A 21,117-nucleotide genomic window follows, 5' to 3' on the forward strand; every position below is an offset into this window, starting at 1 on the left:
GTATTAACCCGCCGTTTCGCACCTGTCCTCCACGCTCTGAATCTGAGTCAGCCTGCCGATCGCGCCAGCGGCCGCATCCTTCAAGACCACCCCACCTTCGAATCAGCGACAGAAAGGAACACGAGAATGCGAGTACCACACGTACTGTGTCGTGCAATCCGTCCGGCACCACTCGGGACGTCGCATTGCTGTGGCCAACCCTTGCAGGTCGCGTCGGCCGCCACTGCCAGCTTCATCACTGGGCCTGGTTGACGTCAACCCGTTTGGGAGGCATTTTTCGAGCGCCAAATCTGTTAGTGTGGTGGTAAGGAAAGAGCGTTGTAAAAGGGGGCGCAGACTCGATTCATCGCCATTTCCAGCACACAATAAAAAAACAAGTCCTTGTTGACCGCTCTCCGGGGAATGACTGCGACATAGGAGATTACTTGTTCAAGATGCCCAGCATATGCAAGGCCGGCCCCCCCAAAAAGGTGAAATCTTGCGACAAGGAGTTTCGGTAACTATCAGGCCCCAACCAACGAAGATCCGGCAGTTTGGTCATCGGTAACCAACCGCTGCGCTGGGGCGCGGAACGCCGGCCATGACCGGCCCGGCTCCGCCACCCCGGGTCCTCACCGGCCGACGGCCCCACTGTTACTTCACATGAACAGGAAGAAGCCGACGAACCGGATGCGTCGAATCAACTTGTACTCCGCAACCGTCGGTTTGGATTCAATGCATGCCACTCGCTTCCAGACTTCCGTCCGAGTTTTGGCCCAGTATTTTGGGCGAAGCCGTAACTATATCGGGCGTTCATCCCTTGGATCGCTCGGATCAACGGCTCATCGACCTCGGCTACCTACCCCGGCTCTAAACCGCCAGTTATCCGGCATGGCTGCCGCGAGCGTCCCAGACTCCCACGATCCCATCGTGAGAGCACTTCAAGAGTACACCACGTAGGTCGTCGGCTGCCAGTTTCACGCTCAGAACCCTGTGAGTCGGCATAACGCTCAACACACGCGCAGTTGCGACGTCGCCGACGCGCTGGTCAAGCTCGAGGTCTACCACGGCGGCTTCCTGCCCGGCATCACTCTGTGGTCGCCGCGGCGGCAGGACGGGCCGACCAAGATCGTCGGCCCGGCGTACACGGTGCAGTACGCGCCGGCGCACGACGGGCGGCCCAAGTGGCCGAGCCATTACGTCAGTCCGGCCTTGTCTCGGTGCCCTAAATTCCGACGTCGAGCCTGGAATTGGTGTGGGAGGGATACTGAACTGAGCCTGTATGCAGATTGACTCAGTCCCGCCCGGCGCCGTCGTCTTCGTCACATGCTCCCCGCCGACGTCCAACGCGCTCTACGGAGGGCTGATGAGCACGCGCGCCAAGGCCAGCGGCGCCGTCGGCTCCGTCATCGATGGCCGCTTCCGCGACGTGCAGGAGCAGAGGGATCTGGACTACCCGGTGCGTTGACCGTCTGCCTCTATTGTTGCTGAGACGGACCCGACCGAGGGAAGCTCACTGAGCGGCGCAGGTCTTCGCCCGAGACGTAGGCACCACACCGCCCGGTCCGCTGTTCAAGGTCGTCGCCGTCAACGAGCCGGTCACGGTCGACAATGATGGGCAGGATGTCGTCATCCATCCTGGGGATTATCTCGTCGGGGACGCGAACGGCGTGGTTGTGCTGCCCAAGGGACTGGCCGAGCGGGCGCTGCCGCTGATGGCGAAGCAAGTCGAGGCCGACGCGAAGATGGCGGCGGAGATCCGGAAGGGCATGACGTTCACAGAGGCCAGCAAGCGCTTCCGGTCGTGAGGTAGGTGTTGCTGCACTGACCGGTATGAAAGAAAAGAGATTACAGTCTTGAACGCCTTACCCGGGCCTGGAAGGATATAGCGCCCTGTACAGAATACATTGGTCTGAACTTCGATTCGAGCCACTCGTTTACTTTCTTACTTTTCTAGCAGGGTATCTATTCTTTCAGGACCTCGTGAAACAGAGGTCATATAAGCGGCTGCGGCTTGTATGCAAGTAACACTTCCCCCCCAAACATGAGTTCGTGGTGTAATTAGCACCGCAGTCGGCGGGCGATTACGCGAGCTCTAGCGATGATACCATCCAACCCGTATCTTTCCTTTTTTCCCTTTTTATTCACCGCCATGATGAGTGCAGATTCCACCGATTACCCGCCGGGCCAAACAAATGACCACCATACTTTGCCACCACCTCCCGCTCAACCCCCATCTTCCCCCCAGCTGCTAAATACCTGCCTACTTCTCACCAGCTCTTCTCTTGCCCTTCTCAGCCAGCCAAAAAGCCCCCGCGAGCAGCCCCGTGCCGGCCAACATGACTACCCCGCAGAAGACGATCAGGCCCATCAGGTCCTCCTCCCCATCCGCACCGCCGCCGCCGCCGGCTCCGGCGGCCGACCTGGCCATTATGGCCCCCTGGACGGGCAGGCCGGTCAGGCTGGCCAGCGCGACGACGGCGAAGAAGGTGCCGACGACGGCGCCGAGGTCGCGCGCGTGGCCCCCGGCGACCTCGATCAGCGCCGGCGTCATCAGCGAGACGTACGCGCCCGACGCGAAGCCGAAGACCAGCGCGAAGACGACCAGCCCGCCGAGCGAGCGGCGGTAGTTGATCGGCAGCCAGATCACGAGGATCGAGACGGCTGCGGCCAGGGAGCACGTCGCCATCGTCCGGAGCGAGGAGCCGACCCGGTCCGAGTAGATGTTGGGCAGGATGCGGCCTGGGATGGAGACGGCGCTGCAAAGGATGTAACGTGTTAGTGTTGCTTGGGAGCGAAACAACTGAGCTGCTTTGTTCGGGATGGAAGGACCGCTTACTTGATGATGGCGACGGTGTAGAGACTGAGACCCGCCGTCGAGGGCGTGCTGGAGGCGAACAGGGGCAGGTAGTCGAAGGGGCCGAAGATGCCCCAGTAGACGAGAAAGTTGCCGCACACGAACAGGAGGTACGTCGGCTTCTTGAAGGTCGCGAAGCTAATCAGGGACCGGCGCCCAGCCCAGCCTTTGGGCGGGAGCGGGCTCGACACGAGAAGGATGGCGACGGCGAGCATGACGCCGATCATGAGCGCCGTGTACCGCATCGTGGCGCGGAAGCCGATCTGGTCAAATAGCCGGGCGAGCATGATGGGGAACACAACGCCGCCTACAAGGACGGAACGGCTGTTAGCCGGCTTAACCAGAGGACGGACGGGCACCCAGCACAGCGAGACCCTTACCGCACGAGCTGCCGCTCGAGACGATGCCCAATACCATCGCCCTCCTCCTCCTGAAATACTGGCCCGCCGCCACGAGGCCCGGGATGAAGGCGCCGGCGGCGCCGAGGCCAAAGCAGAGGGACTGCGCCAGGAAGATCTGCCAGTACCGGGTCGCAAAGGACAGCGCGATGAGACCGCCGACGGAGAAGGCGAAGGCCGGGATGAGGATCGCGCGGACCCCGAACATGTCGACGCCCAGGCCGACGGGCTGCGACAGGAAGAACATCAGGAACAGCTGGGTGGTCAGGATCCACGAGATGTTGGACGACGACTCGTCCGGCAGGATCTCCTTCTCGTAGACATATTGGAACGTGCCGAGGCTGGATGGCGGGTTAGATAGGTGCCTCAACGTTGTTCATTCTGTGACGTGAGAGGAGCAGTGTCTGTGACGGAAGAGATGCAGTGATGTGGTGTAGTAGCAGGAGGAAAGCAGAGGGGCAGGAAGGGAACGAGCGAGCTTGGTTCTCACGCATTGATAAAGCCAAACGAGCAGAACTGGCAGAGCCACCCGCCGGCTACGGTAAGCCAGGCACGGACACCACCATCGGGAGGGACGAATTCTTCGGGGCGAGGTGCTGGCGCCTCGGGCGTGTCGAGCGGCGGCGTCGAGGTCCCTGTAAGTGAGGGTGGGCCGGCCACGTCTTTCTGCACCGCATTTGCTGCCATTTCGGCCAGGTCAAGATGTAGCCACTGTCGTAGTACGGTTATGGGGAGGAACTACGGCCTGCAGTCCATTGCCAAAGGAGAGGAGGATGGACTGGTTTTGAGTGTTTGTGCAGTTGACCCCAATAAGGGGGGGGGGGGGGGGGGGGGGTCCGCGGAGCATCCATGGAGAGACTGGCCGCTGGCCATGATGTCGAGGGGGGAGCCATGACTCCTCGACAAAAATGACCTGTCCCTGGGCAACTTTTGGAGACCCCATGCAAGGGCAAATGGAGCAGGCTGTAGTATGTCAATTGCCTTCCTGCGTTGTGCGTAGGATCGGATCCGGAATGTGGGAATGGGCCCGCGGATGATCCGCGGGTCTCCCACACACGCTAACTGCCAGGCCTCTTTCTCCCCGACTCAGCAGCCTCCACGGATCTTCCGACGCCGCCCGTTCTCGCCGGACACAGCATTGTTCATCATGAAGCGGAAGGCGCCGGATACAAGCCGGGAGCCGCAGCCCGGCCGGCGCCAACCGCAGACGTCGTGCGACTCGTGCCGCAAGAGAAAGCTCAAGTGCGACCGCAGCGAGCCGTGCTCCAACTGCGTGGCCCGCGGGCTGTCCTGCCAGGGGCAACCTCCTCGCCTTCGACCTCACCTTTACCCTCACGCTTACCCTCATGCCGTCCAAAGGTTCACACCGCCATGCGCCTTTTTCTTACCGCCGAGCATAAATGTCAAACAGCAGCTAACTGTTTCCGAGTCTCGGCACCTCGGCGAATGACGACATCCTGCGGAGGCTGCGCGCCCTCGAGGAAGCCGTCTTCCACGGTGAGACTGCGCCTACGGCTTATACAGGGTCGAATGCGCCCTTCCCGCGTAGTCGAACGGGCGTCTTGGACGCCAGCCCTGCCAACGGCACGCCCTCGCGGGGAACAGAAGGCGAGGATCAACAGCATGCCCAGATAGCAAAGCGCCTCGATGCGACATCCGCAAACAATGGTCCTGGTGTAAGCGACCGGTCCCCTTGACAATACGCTCTCCCCAAACAGCTGACTTCCTCCAGTCCCAAATCTATTGCCCCTTTGGGACTCTCAAGTTCAGGATTGCACCTGGTCCGGCCTCCAGCATCCCGGCGGTCGAACCGGGCGTTGTCTGGATGATGTCCAAAGAACAGGCCACCGCACTGCTACAGGACTACCTCGACCACGTGTATCCACTTCTCCCGGTCATCCACGGACCGTCAACCCGAAATCTCGTGAATGACTTCTACAGCCGACTCTCGCGCGGTGAGCAGATCACGCCGCAGCATGGCGCCCTGATCCTCAGCGTCGGGGCGGTAAGCGCCTACTTCTGGCAGCCCGACGCCCACCAGCACAGCCGCTTCGCGTCTCCCGAAGAAGCAGGACAGCTGTCGCTGATCTGGAGGAACTGGGCATCAAACATCATGACCGAGTCGCATGGGACGTCGCTGGAGGGCGTGCAGGCCTGGACGATCCTCTCCTTCGCGATCCACAACGTCGACAGCGGCTGCACCCAGCGCTTCAGATTCCTGCACAACTGCGCCATCCACGCCGCGCGGGAGCTGGGCGTACATCTCGTCGACAGCCCGCGGTCCCAGGCGGGCGACGACCGGATCGGCCGCGAGCTGAAGCGGCGCATCTGGTGGTATCTCGCGACGTCGGACTGGTAAGCGCCAAGCCGACTCCAGCGGGGACCATGAAGTGTTTGCAGAACTGACTGGTTCAGGATGCTGGGCTTCATCGGAGGCCCGACCGAGGGCATCTACTCGGTTCTGCCGCGCCATATGAGCGTGAGGTACCCGCGCAACCTGAACGACAACGACCTCGCCACGTGGGACGAGTCGATGACGGCGCCGCTCAACGTCCACACCCAGCTGTCCTTCATCCTGCAGCGGATACGCATCGCCGAGATCACCCGGGCGATCCTGGACTCCCGCCCGGCCGGCAGCCCCGACGCCGACACGCTTGACTACGACCAGGTGCTCGCCCTGGACCGCCTGTTCGAGCAGGCCGTTGCCGACCTCCCGCCGTTTTACCAGATCCGCCACGACAGCCCCGTGCAGCCCGAGCCGCTGGACACGCTCGGGCTGCAGCGGGTGCTGATCCAGCTCGGCCTGCTTTCCCGGCGGGCGCGCCTGCACCGCCCTTTTCTCCTCCTGCAGGGCGCCGCTGCTGACCCGCGGCACCGCCAGTCGCGCGAGACCTGCCTGGCCTGCGCCCGCGCCGTCGTCGCCATCTCCATCGGCGTGATCGAGTCGTCGCTGGGATCTTCCTCCTCCTCTTCCTCTTCCTCCTCCTCCTCCTCCTGTGCCGCCGCCGCCAGCGACTCCTGCCCTCATCCTCCTCCGCCTCCGGCCCATCGCCCTACCCGCACAAGCAGCATGTTCCCTTCCGCAAAACGCAGCCTCTCCGTCCACCGCGTCGGCACCATCATCAACCACCTCTTCATGGCCTGCGCCGTGCTCGCCTTCTACGCCGGCCACACCACCCAAGCCCCGCCGCGCGAAGCCGAAGCTGAAGCCGAACCCGAGGCAGAGGCAGAAGCAGAAGCAGAAGCCGAAGCCGAAACAGACAAAACCGACAGCACAGCCGCGGTCGTCCGCTCCGAGCTGGCGCACGCCTGCCGCGTGCTGACGCGCCTCGGCGGCCAGTCGCCCGCCGCCGGCGAGCTGGTGCGCAACCTCGTCGGGCTGCTGCGGCGGTACCGGGTGCATGGCGTTTCTTCTGGGGAGGGAGGGGCTGAGGAAGAGGAGGGGGGCGCGCAGCGGCAGCAGCAGCAGGAGGAGAAGGAGGAGGAGGTGGTGGTGGTCGGTGCTGGGGCTGGGGCTGACAGGGTTGGGGCTGCTTTGGAGGGGATGGGGGTGAACGGCAGGGAAGTGTTGGCGGTGGCGGCTGGGAACTCGGGACGGCGGAGTGGGAATGCCGGGGCGGTGAGTGAAGAGGTGGTGGCGATGGGGGCGGCGGCCGGAGAGGAGGAGATCGGGTTCAGCCTGGACGGGTTGTGGGACGACTTTGTCGTCGGCGGCCTGGGCGGCGAGGACTACAGCCAGCTGTTCGCCGACTTGGATTATTTCTGCGGAACTGCGTAAAATTTCATCGTGTATTAATCACAAGTCATCACAGGTGAGTCTGGGGTGGTCTCTCACTCATTCGAGTGTCATCCCGTTTGGGTCACCTCCTCTCCGCCTCTTCGGAGTTACAAGTTGCTTACACCCAACGTGATTTGTTGCCTGCAACTTGGCCGTCAACTGGGACGCTTGCGCGAGCCCCCTCCTCTTCTCCAAAGCAACAATGCGATGTGATGCTCGCGCTTAACCTCAACATCATATCGCACGCCCTCGTGCCCGCGTCGAGATGAGCGACGAGCTATAACCCCGTGACCACCCAGCTGAACAAGGTTATCATCAACGCCAGGGCCAAACAATAAGCGCCATGAGAAGCAGGAGACGCGTCTCGACTAACTCGCAGTTAGTGTAATCGATTGGCTTGCCGAGGGGCATAGGCGACCTTGAAGTTGACACTTCTTGCAACTGGTCAGAGTATCTATTGGCCTGCTTCGGTGTTTCCGCCCAGCCACACGCATCAAGCCGCTCTGGACCCTGTAGGCCAAGGAGATTGGAGGTGAGCGAGCGTTCGGAGCGCCGAGACTGCAGCTCGGTCCCCACTTGCTCCATTTCGCGAATGAATAACCCGTTCACAACACTCCCCATGTGTCGGGAGCCGCGCGCTTGAAGCGTCAAAAAAATATCCAGACCCGGGTCGACTGCGACCAGGCCCTGAACTAAGGTATTGCGCATTGACGTGGGTGGCATGAACCTTCATTTATTGGGAGAGTGGCTGGCTTGGGGCGAATTGGGAGAAGACGCAACGCCTGGCAAGATTACTTTTACTCAGACGGGTATAGGAGTTCTCCAACCTGATCTTGTGTAATGCGGTCAGCAAGGCAGACGGAACAGTGATGGACTGTGCCAGGCGCCGGTGTTCCTTTGCAGAAGAGGCGGATTCCACAAGGAGGAACACTCCCTGGCTGTTGTCGTTTCCAAACACCAGGCGAAAGTGCGTTCCAAGCGCCAAGAGAAAGCACAGGTATTCTGCAGAAACTCAAAAACAAATTCCACAATAGTAGCCCACACAACGCCTATGCGCATTATAGAGAGCTCTAGATATATATATTCAATGCTTTTGAATTCGAATCTGCTTTTAGATTGATAGCGCGGGCAGTGCGCGATAAGATATTGATAGGTGTAAAACTATATTTATTATATAAGAAATGCAAGAGTTTCTCTTACAGTAATATTAGACTTCTTAATATATCAACGCGTATTGAAGACATTATCAACCTGAAGGTGGATTTAGATTCTATGGCATTGAACATATATATTTAGGGCTTCCTTTACTGCGCGTAGGCGCTGTGTGGGCTACTATTGTGGGATCTGTTGTTTTGGATTCTGCGAATAACCTGTGGAAAAAAGTGTGTTGCAGACGACAATGTAACGAAGCGAAGCGCGCGCTTACGCGCTCGCATAGGTTGGGGGGGGGGGGGGGGGGGGGTTGCCTCTATCGAAGGAGGACGGCGTGTGCTGGATCTCAGTCACTCATCAGTACATAACGTGAGGGATTCCCACCCACAACGCTCCAAGAAGCAACTCGAGCTCGACAGATACTACCACCAAGAAAGCAGCACTGTATCAAAAACATCGAAGCATTTGCCTTCAACAGATCGACACCGAGATTGCCTTCAACACATCAACACCGGAAATGCCGCCGTACCCTTCTGGGCATCACTGCCCAAAATGCAAGAAGACGACGAAGAGCATGTCCAGAGCGGGTCATTGCAAGAAACACCAGTGGACTTGCGCAAAACGGTCACAAAGAATGGGTGCAGCTGAAGACAGAGCCATGCGAGAGATGCGGCACGGAGTATGAGGAAGGTGTCAACTGTAACCGATGCGATCTGAGCGTAAGTTGGGTTCTGGAGGTACTCAAGCTGTTCGACAATCTGACGGAAGGGGAAACAGTGAATACAGGTCGACACCGCGAAGAGCCAGCCCGGACGACCTCCGTCCCCTTGTCAAGCAGATGCGGTTGCTCCGTCTACCGTGCCGAAGAATCGGTGGATTGCGAGGCCTCCAGCGGCATTTGATGGCCAGATCCGTTTAATGGGCTTCCTGCTTGCGTGGCGGTATCAGCAGACACCAGCTCTCCTCTCTCAGTGTAGCGCTCGGGAGTGTAGTCGAGTCTGCCGGAGTACGCGAGTCCCGTCCCGTCCCTGAGCTCTTGTATGTAGGCAGCGGTGGAATTGATCAGTGTCTTCTCGGAACATTTGAGTCTCATAAACGAGTCCCGAAAGCCGTTCAGAGCGAAGCTCTTGTCATTCATGGCTGCAATGAAGGTTGACTGCGCCTCGGAACTGGGCAGTGCCTGGTAAATCGCCCGGACGAAATGGGCACGCAGAACGGCATTCTCGGCGTAAAGCTCCTTGGACCAGGACACGTCCTGGATGAAGATCGGGTACTCGTACAAGAAGTAGAGAGGTCCCGTGTGGGCATATTCAAAGTCGATCAGACCGGCGAGTTTGGGTCCTGAGCCATCCGCTGGTTCGAGGAAGAGCATGTTTTGTCCGTCGAAATCGGCGTGGATCAGACAGAAGGGCGGTTGCAGGTAGGTGGCCTGGCTGTTCCGAGCAAGGAAAGCCCCGATTTCTTGCTGCGCTTCTTGGAAGAGGGCTCTCAGCGCTGAGGACTCAACCGACTCAGTGGAGATGAAGGATCGCAGATATTCATCTGTTGACCGGAATGGGCCCTTCGGCTGCTCAAAACAGGGGCTGACGAGGGGCCCGACCCCATGCTCGTTCAGGGACCCGATCTGGTCGAACTGGAGGGAAGCGAGCTTCGCAACGACCGAGGCAATCTGCGAGAGGGCCGACTTCTTGTCCTCTCGCGAAAGGCCGTCCCACATTTTGTGAAGGTGACGGCCGGGCATCTTCTCCATGAGCACGAATGGCGCGCCGATGTCGTTCCCGGGGTCCAGGTCGTGATAGTAAATTTCGGGCACGGGTATGTCGGTGAAGCGCCGGAGATATCTCGCCGTGGCTATCTCACTGACGGATTTAGCCACATCGCCATTCACACGCGCGAACCGTGCGATGCACAGAAACCCAGCTTTTGCGAGGGATTCTGGTGCTGCGGGGGACTCCTCGAACCGGAGCGTGAAGATCTCATGGCTGGCGCCTCGGGTGAGCTTTTTCGCGCTGATGCACTTGACGCCGAGGACGAGGCTGGCACGATCTACGAGCTTGGTGAGGTCCAGGTCGAGCTCAGGCGGCTCGTCGGAATCGTAGGCGTCTTCAGCACTGGAATACGAAGACATGGCGATGAGTGGAGTTGGTGGGAGTTGTGATGCTGTGCGGAAGAGCCAGGTTGGATTCCTGTCCAACTGGCTCAGCGGGGTAATTACCTAAGCTGGGTATGCATGTGGATGACAGAAATTTCAGTAAGGTAAGTTACTGGACGGAATACAGAGGAGAGCACCCGCCACAATGCGGCCCCCACAACACGGGGGAAGCGAGGAGGGAACGAGGGAACGATTGTGGGAACCACAGCTTCAAAATGCTGTGGTTGGCTACATGCTGAAACCCTTATGGGCTACGATGTCAAAACTGCGGCTGTGCGAAATGAAAACTGGGTACACGTACCCGTGTATTGGATTGCTCACGCCGTACTGACGCGACGTGGAGACGCAGAGTCGTGCGCGCGTTGGCGTCAAGCGGCGTGGCGAGGGGGTGGCCGATAGCCCAAGGTCACACTTTAGAAGCCGCTAGCTTCCCTATTGTGTATGGTTGTGTAGGTGGGCAGGCACTCCGAGGCACTGTCGCCAACCTGTCTCACATCTTGCCCGGGCATCAAGGGCATCTTAGAAATCCCCTCCGTCCTGGACACCTTATCCCGGGCTTACCTCCGACGACGGATTTGCTTCGCACTTCCTTAGTACCGGGGCAATCTCTGATGCGAACTGGCCATCATCAACAGCTCCACGTTCGTGTTGTGTGTGGGATTGAGGCTTCGAGGTTGCCGAGCCTCGCCGCTGCTAGCTCAGTCGTTGCTCCGGACTTGCCGGCTCGAACAGCATCTCTAGATCTCGGACTCCCGGCCAATCGCTTGAGGGCCAGAGGCATGGGCCTGTCGTGAAAGCTCCTTCGGAATTCCAGTTACATTCCGGTTGTGGAGTGCTCGTGCGCTAGGCCTCGATCCTCCGAAGTCCGAACATCAAGATCCGAGAACCAACCTTTCCGAAGCTTCAGCAGCTAGACTACTGTGTATAATATGCCTTTCTCAGGGCTCCCAGATTCGTCACGAAGTCATCCCAGACTCGTCCCAGATCCCGGTTGAAGCCCGTTCTCACACTCAGCACTGGCCATTCCATTCCCGACCGCTTGGAAAGCCCTCCTTTCCGCAATGTCGCAGCGTTCCGACTTCGTGGTGGTTATCTGCCATGGATCCTTCCACACGCCAGCCCCGTATGTCCCGCTGATGGAAGCGCTGCAGGCCCGCGGAATAGCGGCCTACTGTCCGCAGCTGCCCACGTCCGACCTGGCGCGGCTCAACGTCGGCGACGTCAACAATCCGGACTTCAACAGAGAGCTGCCGGCGGGAGGCTATCCCCAGGGAGAGGAGGCTGCCGAGACCGTGCTCGCCGTCCTGAAGCCGCTGGTCGAGGCGGGGAAGGGTCCTCCTCGTCGGCCACTCGTCCGGCGGCTGGGTGGCCACCGAGGTCGCCCAGCCCGACGTGCAGGCGAAGGTCCCGCGTGATCGGCATCCTCTACACTGCCGGGATTGTCGTTCCCGTTGGCCAATCGATCCGGGGGTTTTTCGACTCCGCTGCGGGAGAGCGCTCCTCGGTCACGACGAGGCCGCCGTACATGACTGAGCACGTAAGCATCTGCTTGAAAAGACTGCTAGGGCAAGCGTTTACAAGTTGCTGACCTTGTAATTCGATGTGCTGCACGGAACAGAAACACGGCCTCCTCACCCTCGTCGACGAGGAGAGATACCTCTTCAACTGCCTCGACGTGGCCGATGCCAAGAAGTGGGCGGCCACCCTCACGGCGTCTCCCGACTTGACGACGAAGCTCAAGAACGACGCCTACGCGGCGCTTCCATGCGGCTACCTGGTCTTGGACCAGGACCGGATGATACCGCGCGAGCTTCAAGAGCACATGATTCGTCTTCAGGCTTCGAAGACGGGCGACTTTACCGTCTACCACTGCCCAGCCGACCACTCGCCGCAGCTCAGCTGGATTCAAGGCGTGGTTGATACCGCGGTGGACTTTGTGGGGAAGATCAAGACCGGGCAGATTCAAAAGTGATGCCTGAATCTTCAAAGTACGGCAGCGCGCTGAGCGCCGAAGGACGGGCGAAGCATCTATGATGATGAATAGAGTCGCACGGTCCATGATTCTATCCTGCTCTATCCAAGTGACCTAGCACCGAAGCCCGCTCAAGACGAAAATTAGTACTGATATCTCGCCTTGCCCTCCCTCTTCTGGAGACGGTTCAGCAGCCGGTACTGCACGTTCGCGATCACGGACATGAGCAGCGCGACGGACACCAGCACCACAATGACCGTCCACCCGGTGCGGTACAGCGGCGCGTCCGGCGCCTGGAAGATCTGGCTGCCGATAATGCCCGAGGAGTTCGCTGCCATGATGAAGACCGCCATCGTGATGGACCGCTCGCCGGCCGACCGTGCGTTGAGGGCGAGCCACGAGCCGTTGACGGCGTCTGGACATCGGTTCTTGTTAGCTTGTGTGCTCCGTGTGGGTGGTAAGTAGAAGATGGGAGAAGGTGCCTTACGCCAGGGCACTTGAAACGCGATGGCCGCCGTGAGGAGACCGAATCTCAACTTCTCGTTTGTCGACTCTACCAGGAGGCGGTTGCCGAGCTGCGAGAGATCTTCGGTTAGCAAAATGGGCCGCCTTGAATCTCCTCGGCGCGGGAAAGGCGAAAACACACCATCAACCCCCACAGGATGAGCACGCCCAGGAACACCATCAGACCTCTCTGCTTGGTTTTGTCGGCAATATAGCCCCACGCGAGGTTGGTGACGAGCAGAAGCCAGGAGCCGATCGAGACCATGGCGTTGGACTTGAGCCGGTCGTACCCGAACGAGACGACCAACGACGGCGCGTACGAGCCCATAGTTGAGGCCGGCGCGACGCCCAGGAGCGTCGTGAAGAAGTGCGGGAGCAGTCGCCAGTTGGTGAACTAAAATCACGAAATGAGTTATTCAGACCGAGGTCACGCAAACCTAGGGGCCGTTGCGGAAAAGGAAGACCTACGGTAGCCTTGATCTCGGCCCAGCTGACACTGCGGCGGGGCTGGAACTTGGACGGGTCGTCACGGAGGACGCGCTGTTGCAGGATGTGGGCCTCCTGCTCGCTGAAATACCGAATCCCTAGTAAGGAGACGGGATTGGCCGGGGACAGAGGGAAGAAAGCGATGAAAATGACGCCGACAAGAATGGTGAAGAGGCCTTCGAGCTGCGTGTCTCGAGTTGGAACACTGACTAGCAAGGGGTACTCGGAATAGTGGTAAACTTACCAGGAACAGCCATTGCCAGCCCGCCAGCCCGCCGATGCCTCTCATGTGCAGGCTAATCAGAACACCAAGTTAGCGGGCTCGGTACGAGCGAGCTTCAGCGGATGTCGAGCCCCCTTACATTCCATACGCGACAAGCCCCGTGCACGCGCCCGCAAGCAGGTTACCGATAAAGAACGCTGAGAAACGCCTGGTTGTCTCGCCGCGCTTATACCAGCGAGTGATGGTGAAGAGCGAGGCGGGGATGAAGCCAGCCTCGCACAGTCTGGGCGCCACCGTCAGTTTCCTAGCAGACGTTGTGGTAAGGGAACGAGCGGAATCATACCCGAGCAAGAGTCGAGTTACCAAGTACGGGCCGAGGCCCTTTTGGAACGCCTGGAAAGCGGCAACGAAGCCCCTGTGTTTTGTAACATGTAAGCAGGGTTCTTCGTGTAAATAAATTTCAAGAAGGCATACCATGCGAGAATCTGCCCTCCGATCCATGTCGTTGGTCCAATGCGATATAGGATCATGTTGCTGGGGACCTGGTTATGAAATCAGCCGCTGATGTCGCCGGCTTGTGGCGGATCATCCAGATGGCGCTCACCTCGAGCAGCACAATACCAGCCGACAGAAGCTGCTGGCCCACGTTGAACTGAAACTGCGTGATGCCAGCATCGTGGAGGAAGTTATCCGTCAGGGCGTTGCCACTGATCCAGACATGTCGGGTCAGTGCAGAACTTGATGACGGGCAGCAGCGGAAGCATACATGTTGCCTCTGTCGATCTGCAGAGCAAAGAAGCCGAGGATGAGCAGCGGCATCACCAAGAAGTCGACTCTGTGAGGATGGCGATCATTTGTCAGTGGCCGCTTCTTCCCTCGCACCAGGGGAGCGGAGCTTGATTAGGTGGTGAATAACGCACCTCCTCACTAACGCCGCCTCGTCGGCCTCGGTCCATGTAACCTCTTGACCTTCGCCATCGCTCCGGCTGAGCTGGCTCGCGGTTGAATTGGCGATTTGCTTCTCTTCCGCCATTTTTTCTGTCGGCAGATGCCTTTCGCAAGGACTGATGTAGAAGTGCAGACAAGCCCAAGCCAGACTCAGCGAGAGCACACCAGAGGGACAGGAGGCCTGATATTCAAATAGAGTACTTCCTTCTGCATTGCGATTTAAGTCTATGAGCCCTTAGCGGCAGGGGCCTTATCCGTCCATGACAAGCGGCCTCGTCCGAAAAATCGAGTGACTATTGCATCTACTTGGGGGCCCTTGTGCGAACTACCACAGTAGCTTCGGAACCGTTCACCACGGCAAGCCACTCTCTGTCCAATGAGACCCAGGAAAGGAACCGTGCTGCGTGCGTGTCCTCGAGCTGGTGGAGTGTCTCCCGCATCTCGGCGCCGGTGTCGAAGGAGTTAATCCCGGGACGGCACCCCGCTAGTGGGTTTGATGCCATCGCCGTGGGCCGGCACGCCATCGGTGCCACAACGGCGGGCGCGGTACTTGAAGCCCAGCGACCCTCCGACCAACCACGCCCGCAATCCTTGTCTGATGCAAACCTGAGCGAGAATGGCGACATGCTTCTTCAGCCTGTCCTCAACGTGGGGTGGACCTTATCTGAGGTGTCTAAGACTTAATAACCCATTCAAGCTGCGTCCTTCCTTCTTCCCTTTTAGAAACAAACGCATACGTCTTGCGTGGGGGTATGATTTTCTGGTCAGCGCGCCGAGCTTATTCGGGGTCTCGATTGACACGTAAAAACAAGTGTCTGCCTGCAGTTGCGTGGGAACATGGTGCAACAAGACGTTCTGAGGACTTTCCGGGAGGCCTGGAAGGTCCCTACTTACCTTGCCGTTGTTACCCAAGCGCAAACCACTGCGGCTAATGCTTGTATAATCAACAAATGTGAAACGTACAACCGTGTTGACCAGGCAGATTTGGGGTTTAGATAGAGTCTCAACAGAGTCCGTATCGCCGCCCATCAACCAAACAGAGAAAGCGGCAACCTACTGGATTGACACCAAGAATCTCAAGTGTGAACATAGTGGTAGTGGACTCGGACGACCTCTTTATGTCTGAGGAATATTTGAGCAGGCCTCTAGTGGACAGCGGCGAGAGGTCCCACTTCAGCGTCAGGGCAATGCCCAAGCTCATAAATGCCTATACCACAGAAGTGGGAAAGTCACTGCTTGCGAGGATTAATAGCCGGCAACGCCTAGATACGAAGGGATGCGTCTTCTACTGGCTGAGAATTCATTTCGCTGGCATCTGTCACAGCAGGGGAGGGAAGGATTCCTGCGCTGTCAGTCGCAGAGTCGCCTGTCCGGCAGAAAGGGGGAGGTATTCGGAAAGTTTCGATATGTCTGTGCCATGCTAGGAGTGGCTGGGTTTCTACTGGCGTAGATATTGAAAGTGGTCGAACTCTATCGGAGCGCCCAGCTCGGTCAGTTGCATGCGGCACGGGTGGTTCCCTGCGTTATCTTGCCTCGACATTGGGAGGTAACCATGCGACTCATCCTCTTGTCGGACCACTGAGCTAAAAACCTAGGGTGCCCCATTTGTTTTTATTGGGACTTAGCTCAGCGCCGTTATGTTCTGACACCTCTTGACGGCCTCGCCGCCGATTTACTCGGTACATACATACCTGCATGCAAACATTAAAAGCAGGCAGTCAGGCATACCGGTCAAACGTGGCGATTCCTTAGCCATTAAATCTATGCCCTTCCCATCCACGGTCCTTCACTGAACGAGAGTGGACAACTCTCGACGATGGAGCCACCCAAGACAGAAGTTGAAGAAGATGTTGTTGCCAGGCAGATTCGGTGAAACCTATAATGCACTCAGTATTCCTGCGCCTCGCTGTCATCGCCGCTCAGCAGCAGGCAGGGCAACTTCGTCTATCGCGGCATCTTGTCGCGGCCATCCATAGCAGGGTGGCGGCTCAGGCAAGAGCATAATCATCAAGCAGAGCACGGCACGGTGCCCAGGCTATTTGAGCATCTTCTGCTCAAGTCGCTCGTCAACGACCCGCATTCTACCATTTCCGCCACTCAAGCCACCGCGTCTGTGTCTATACGATAGAGAGACCAAGACGCAGGCTTTAGAGGATGGATTTCGCAGATACCTCTGGATTCAAGACCATGCTGTATTCTGCAGATGTCGATATCCTTCTTTTCCTTCCTAATAAATCGAAAATACGTAACTATCATTCATCGTCGGCTACAGGTCAAAGTCAACCAGATTGTCGTCGATTGGGAATTCGCTCAGTTGGGCCACCGGTCCTGTGATCGATGTAAGCTGCCATCTCATCAGCTGGTACAACAGGTGGCCCCGCAAGGGACTGAAGTTGACCCCCGCGAACATGATTTTTTGACGCTGCCGGCCGGGACTTTACGGTCAAGGTGTGGGAGAAGGATAGGGCATTCTTTCAAGCCAGCGCACTTGCGCCCTTATTTATGGCAACAGTGTAAGACTGGTTCTTCAAAGCAGCGTCCGGCGTATGGTAGCCGGGCGGAAAGCTTAGCTTAGGACTGTGGTTATACCCCCATGACCGCAAGAAGAGGCTTGGCTCTCGCAAAGATGCCGCGCTCCCGCCGTGCAGCGTGCTCAACTACCGAGCCCGACCCGTGGCAGCGGCACGGACGAATGTCAAAGTCGGTATTAATTGCCTGCGTAGCATTGGCGTCAAGGAGTCAAATGCGGTGTTACGGTTCAGCTCTTAAGACCCCCGTGTTGTCTCGCTGGACACGGCTTGGATTTAATATCGAGGAGGAGCAATTATGGTGGCGGCCGCAGTCAAGGGCATGCCATTGGGATGCATTAAGGTACGCAGCACACATGAAGTGATTAGAATTTCAACCCTATTGACAAGCAGCATGGTATCTTGAACAAAAAAAGCTTAGAGACAGAGAGTTGACAGAGAGAGAGAGAAAACCACAACACTCGACATATTAACATCAGACCGGCGAGTTGCTGCCCGTGGTCATGATGAAGGCCCTCTTGACCTCGATCCCGCGCGTCTGCGGCGCCGGCGAGCCCACCTTGACCTCGGTCCGCACGGTCGGCTTCAGCCCGAGCTTGAGCCCGTCCATGGAGCGGTCGTAAGACGCCTGGTAACCGGCGCCCGCCGACGACGGCGGCGGCTGCGGGCGCTCCCGGTGCACCACGTCGACGCGGATCTCCTTGTCGGAGCGGTCGTCGCTGCGCAGCTCGACGTCCTCGGGGTAGGCGACGATGCCCCTGCTGCTGCCGCTCTCGTCGGCGCTGCTCTTGAGGCGGCTGCCCAGGTGCGAGGCGTCGCGGGCGGACGACGAGCGGCGGTAGTACTTGTTGTAGTACCTGTTGTTGTCGTCGCTCTGCCCATTCTGCGAGTGCAGCCCGGGCAGGCACTTGGCGAGCAGCGGCCGCAGCGTCGGGAGGCAGGCGCAGGTGATGCCGGAGCAGAGCTCGCCGATGGACCAGCAGGAGGAGGCCACGTTGTCCCAGGTGACGTCGTTGCTGAGTTTGAGGTACTGGATCCGGATGACGGAGATAGCGCACGTCTGGGAGGTTTCAGGGTTAGATGGCTCCGTCTTCATCCTCGTCGGCGAAATACAGACAGACGCCTTCGACTTACAAAGAAGCCGAGACAGAAGACAGCTATCAGGCCGAGCTTCTGGTTCCTGCGAAGCTTCAGGCGGCTGAGCACGGGCAGCGGCAGCACGAACACGGTCACGTCGGTGACGATGTTTCCTGCCGCGTTGATGTACCAGAACGGCAGGTTGGGTATGCAGGTGCCGGGCGTGTCTGGAAGCCAGAACTTATCGATGGGCGAGCAGGTGAAGATGACCACAAGCAGCTGAGAGATCGACCACAGAGCGATGAAGACAAAAGCGACCATGATAACCTTGCGCATCTGACCCGTGCCTAGAATGCGGTAGTATTGGAGGAGAAAGGTGATCTTGATTGCTGTCAACGAGGCGTTGTAGAGCACGATGGAGATGTAGAACGTCTAAAAACCGAGAGTCAGCCTGTGCATGGCGCAGCGAATGGATAGTAGTTGGCGCAATACCCTGAAGTATTTCCAGATCAATGATGGGTCTACCACGGCCAGATGCCGGCCATGGCCGTAGATGGTATCTGGGTGAAGCGGTCAGCCAGCGATCCATCGACAGGCAAGCAACAGAAGGGGACACTTACTGGTGGCAACCATGGTGCCGCTGCCTATGGCAAGAACAAGGGCAACAACAGCGGCCCAGTCATCGGCGCCGAACTGAGAGATCATGATGGCGCGCACGTACGAGCGCAGACAGACGGCGGTGGTGGCGACGGTGAGCGATACGGTGACCACGGCGATTGGAACCCCGGCCCGAGACTCGTACAGGGCGGGATCCGTTGCTGGCGATGGTGTTGTCGCCATTGTAGTGTAGAACGGTGTGTGTCTCAGGGAAACAACGAGGTTGATGGTGGCCAGGAACTCGGTAGGCGTCCGGGGACTGCGGACCCACGGCGGGAGCTATCGGCGGGAAGAAAACACCATGATATAAGGACCGACTTTCGGGCTTCGTCTAGCTCACGGCGCCACACGGGCCGCCTCGGTCGGGCTCAGGCGGTGCCCGGGAAGGGCTGGATGGTAACCTCCGGGGCGGGCAAAGGCGGGGGACAGGAAGGGGCTTGCAGCTTTGATGCTGCATGTGATGTTGATGTATGGAACTCGCGGCAGCATGCTCGACCATATACCATGGCGAGCTTCCCCAGATTCGCATTCCCAACTGTTTTCAACACTGCACGCTCGGACGCGCTCTGGCTGCTTCTATGTGTTGGGCCCTGATGAACCTCGCCTGGTCCTCCCTGAATGCTCTCGCATCCACGGCTAGCGGGTCGCGTGCCGTGTGCATGGGGCTCTAGTGCCGCATCTGCAGCTCGGGCCCTCGACTCCCGTGCTGCACTTGGGATACACTTGTCAGACACCGTCGCTTTTACCCGGAGCTAGCTACACTAATTCCCGGGCGCCTGCCGCTTGCCTGCGACATGCTCCGTGTACACGACTCACTACGCAGGACTATGGGAGCGCGAACGTGTCCACAGGGAATATGTAACTTCGTCTCTTCTGTACTGTGTACGATGCATTAAGCTTGATGAGCGCCGGAGATTTGGTTGGCCGATCTTCAGACGAACTGAACGGGAAGGCCATGCCGCTCCCAGCGCATGGACCTCTCCGGGATGATGGCGCACAAACGTGAACTTCACAGTGTAGGCGATGAGGGGATGAGTTGGGGGAGCAGGGATGTGTTCCATGGTTTCTGCGTTCGGTTGAAGCTCGATGCGACTCTCTGCGCGAGGCACAGGCCACCACTGCAACCCGCGGCCCTTTTTCCGTCTGAGAAGTTTAGGGAGGGAGTCTCGCACATCCACATTCCCGTTGTACACTTATACATAACATGGGCTTCCGCAGTCCTCCACCTGTGTCTGTGCTCACTGCTCAGCTTTTCCCTCCGCGGGCGAGAGACTTACACTAGTGTACACGAGTAGTGGAAGCCAACGGCCAGAAGCCGCAGACCTGGAAGCCATCATCAGTGCCACTTGGCAAGGCGCTAGTTAGTTGGCAACGTCAGTGCGTGCAGCCAGTCTGGTCCGGAGAGAGCGGGGTTGAGCAGGTCCAAGGCTCCGCAGGACCTGGGTTGAAGGACACGTTCGGCCTCGAGACTCGTCGATCTTCAGCTCAACACTCACCAAGGAAGCGACGGAACAACGAAAAAAAGATTTGCGGCTGACTTCAGGAACCAAGACGCCGCGGTTCAGACGATTCCGGGGAAAGAGAAGCGGTTTGCGAGCCACGCAACGTAATTTATATAGGGTAGCATCGCCGCAAACCCCCATTGACTGTGTACACGTGTATGTACGGAATACATCCGAGCCCACGACATGTACACTGGGAGAACGCTGGGCCGAAACCCCGAACTTGGCGCTGGCGAACATGCGTATCTACACTATCACAGGAGTGAATGCTCGCTTCTGGGTCGTGTGGGTACCAAATTCAATCATACCCCGCCTCCCGGCGACCCCATTAGAAAAACAACCCTTTTCATTAGAAAGACAATCCCTCAGGGTGGTCCGTGCGTCCACCACTAGAATCTTACAGCGCGCATCACTACTGGCCAACTATTGAGTGTCCCTACAGCATAAATGTCGCCTCTTATCGATAAAGAAATCTACGTGATCTTCCACCTACTCTTAATAGGGAAGGCGGTCAAGACAGGCAATATTCCAATGCGAAGGCTTCCCTATCTCACTATGATTTTTCAGCTTTGCAACAATTCTATACCATCTCGTAGAACAGCACTCCTAGTAGTCATCCACGGAGTCACAGTTTTCTATCAAATCTTTTCCAGTTCCTAACACTAGTAGCATCGTCGATTTCTAGCGATTCCTATAGCGACATTTAGCTTAGCCGTAAGGTGATGCGCGCTACCAGATTCTCGTGGTGGACGCACGGACCACGCTGAGGGGTTGTCTTTCTAATGAAAAGGGGTTGTTTTTCTAATGGGGTCGGCCTCCCGGCACCATCGGTTGGGAGTGAAAGCGAGAAACCCTGGCACGGAAGCTTCATGGGTTAACTAAACCCTTGTCTCGCCTAGGGTTC

General features: G+C 58.3%; 7 protein-coding genes across 7 annotated transcripts; 3 read left to right on the forward strand and 4 right to left on the reverse strand.

The window, feature by feature from the left end:
* Positions 1-616: 616 nt before the first annotated feature.
* THITE_2122157 (uncharacterized protein) lies at positions 617-2,095 on the forward strand. The gene is made up of 4 exons (XM_003656833.1): positions 617-935; positions 1,005-1,179; positions 1,268-1,438; positions 1,509-2,095. The coding sequence occupies exons 1-4, from the start codon at positions 871-873 to the stop codon at positions 1,785-1,787; spliced, it is 690 nt and encodes a 229-aa protein (XP_003656881.1). The 5' UTR covers positions 617-870; the 3' UTR covers positions 1,788-2,095.
* Positions 2,096-2,242: 147 nt separating this feature from the next.
* Positions 2,243-3,921, reverse strand: THITE_2057804 (uncharacterized protein; the record flags this gene model as incomplete). Its single annotated transcript, XM_003656834.1, has 4 exons — positions 2,243-2,738; positions 2,819-3,143; positions 3,217-3,575; positions 3,725-3,921. 4 exons carry the CDS (start codon positions 3,919-3,921, stop codon positions 2,243-2,245), a joined length of 1,377 nt encoding a protein of 458 aa, XP_003656882.1.
* A 1,132-nt stretch (positions 3,922-5,053) lies between these two features.
* On the forward strand, positions 5,054-6,178 carry THITE_2010699 (uncharacterized protein; the record flags this gene model as incomplete). Its single annotated transcript, XM_003656835.1, has 2 exons — positions 5,054-5,589; positions 5,650-6,178. Coding segments are annotated over 2 exons (1,065 nt in total), but the record flags the coding sequence as incomplete, so codon positions are not given.
* A 2,596-nt stretch (positions 6,179-8,774) lies between these two features.
* THITE_2122160 (uncharacterized protein) lies at positions 8,775-10,327 on the reverse strand. Its single transcript, XM_003656836.1, has one exon. The coding sequence runs from the start codon at positions 10,290-10,292 to the stop codon at positions 9,018-9,020; it is 1,275 nt and encodes a 424-aa protein (XP_003656884.1). The 5' UTR covers positions 10,293-10,327; the 3' UTR covers positions 8,775-9,017.
* A 1,050-nt stretch (positions 10,328-11,377) lies between these two features.
* THITE_2147363 (uncharacterized protein) lies at positions 11,378-12,288 on the forward strand (the record flags this gene model as incomplete). Its single annotated transcript, XM_003656837.1, has 3 exons — positions 11,378-11,648; positions 11,810-11,853; positions 11,935-12,288. The coding sequence occupies 3 exons, from the start codon at positions 11,378-11,380 to the stop codon at positions 12,286-12,288; spliced, it is 669 nt and encodes a 222-aa protein (XP_003656885.1).
* A 75-nt stretch (positions 12,289-12,363) lies between these two features.
* THITE_2122161 (uncharacterized protein) lies at positions 12,364-13,784 on the reverse strand. The gene is made up of 6 exons (XM_003656838.1): positions 13,641-13,784; positions 13,523-13,574; positions 13,261-13,454; positions 12,935-13,186; positions 12,776-12,863; positions 12,364-12,703 (listed from the first exon to the last, which is right to left on the reverse strand). The coding sequence occupies exons 2-6, from the start codon at positions 13,533-13,535 to the stop codon at positions 12,432-12,434; spliced, it is 819 nt and encodes a 272-aa protein (XP_003656886.1). The 5' UTR covers positions 13,536-13,574; positions 13,641-13,784; the 3' UTR covers positions 12,364-12,431.
* Positions 13,785-17,509: 3,725 nt separating this feature from the next.
* On the reverse strand, positions 17,510-18,885 carry THITE_2015113 (uncharacterized protein; the record flags this gene model as incomplete). The annotated part of the gene is made up of 4 exons (XM_003656839.1): positions 17,510-18,037; positions 18,112-18,486; positions 18,547-18,614; positions 18,675-18,885. Coding segments are annotated over 4 exons (1,182 nt in total), but the record flags the coding sequence as incomplete, so codon positions are not given.
* Positions 18,886-21,117: the final 2,232 nt, after the last annotated feature.

Source organism: Thermothielavioides terrestris, chromosome 5 (genome assembly GCF_000226115.1).
Source record: "Thermothielavioides terrestris NRRL 8126 chromosome 5, complete sequence".
NCBI lineage: Eukaryota > Fungi > Ascomycota > Sordariomycetes > Sordariales > Chaetomiaceae > Thermothielavioides > Thermothielavioides terrestris.

Coding starts and splice junctions, on each gene's coding strand:
- THITE_2122161 (XM_003656838.1), bottom strand. Junction 13,187..13,260: donor GGGCCGAGATCAAGGCTACC/GTAGGTCTTCCT, acceptor TCGTGATTTTAG/TTCACCAACTGGCGACTGCT. Junction 12,864..12,934: donor TCATCCTGTGGGGGTTGATG/GTGTGTTTTCGC, acceptor GATCTCTCGCAG/CTCGGCAACCGCCTCCTGGT.
- THITE_2122157 (XM_003656833.1), top strand. CDS start 871: ATGGCTGCCGCGAGCGTCCCAGACTCCCACGATCCCATCGTGAGAGCA. Junction 936..1,004: donor GCACTTCAAGAGTACACCAC/GTAGGTCGTCGG, acceptor ACACACGCGCAG/TTGCGACGTCGCCGACGCGC. Junction 1,439..1,508: donor AGAGGGATCTGGACTACCCG/GTGCGTTGACCG, acceptor TGAGCGGCGCAG/GTCTTCGCCCGAGACGTAGG.
- THITE_2122160 (XM_003656836.1), bottom strand. CDS start 10,292: ATGTCTTCGTATTCCAGTGCTGAAGACGCCTACGATTCCGACGAGCCG.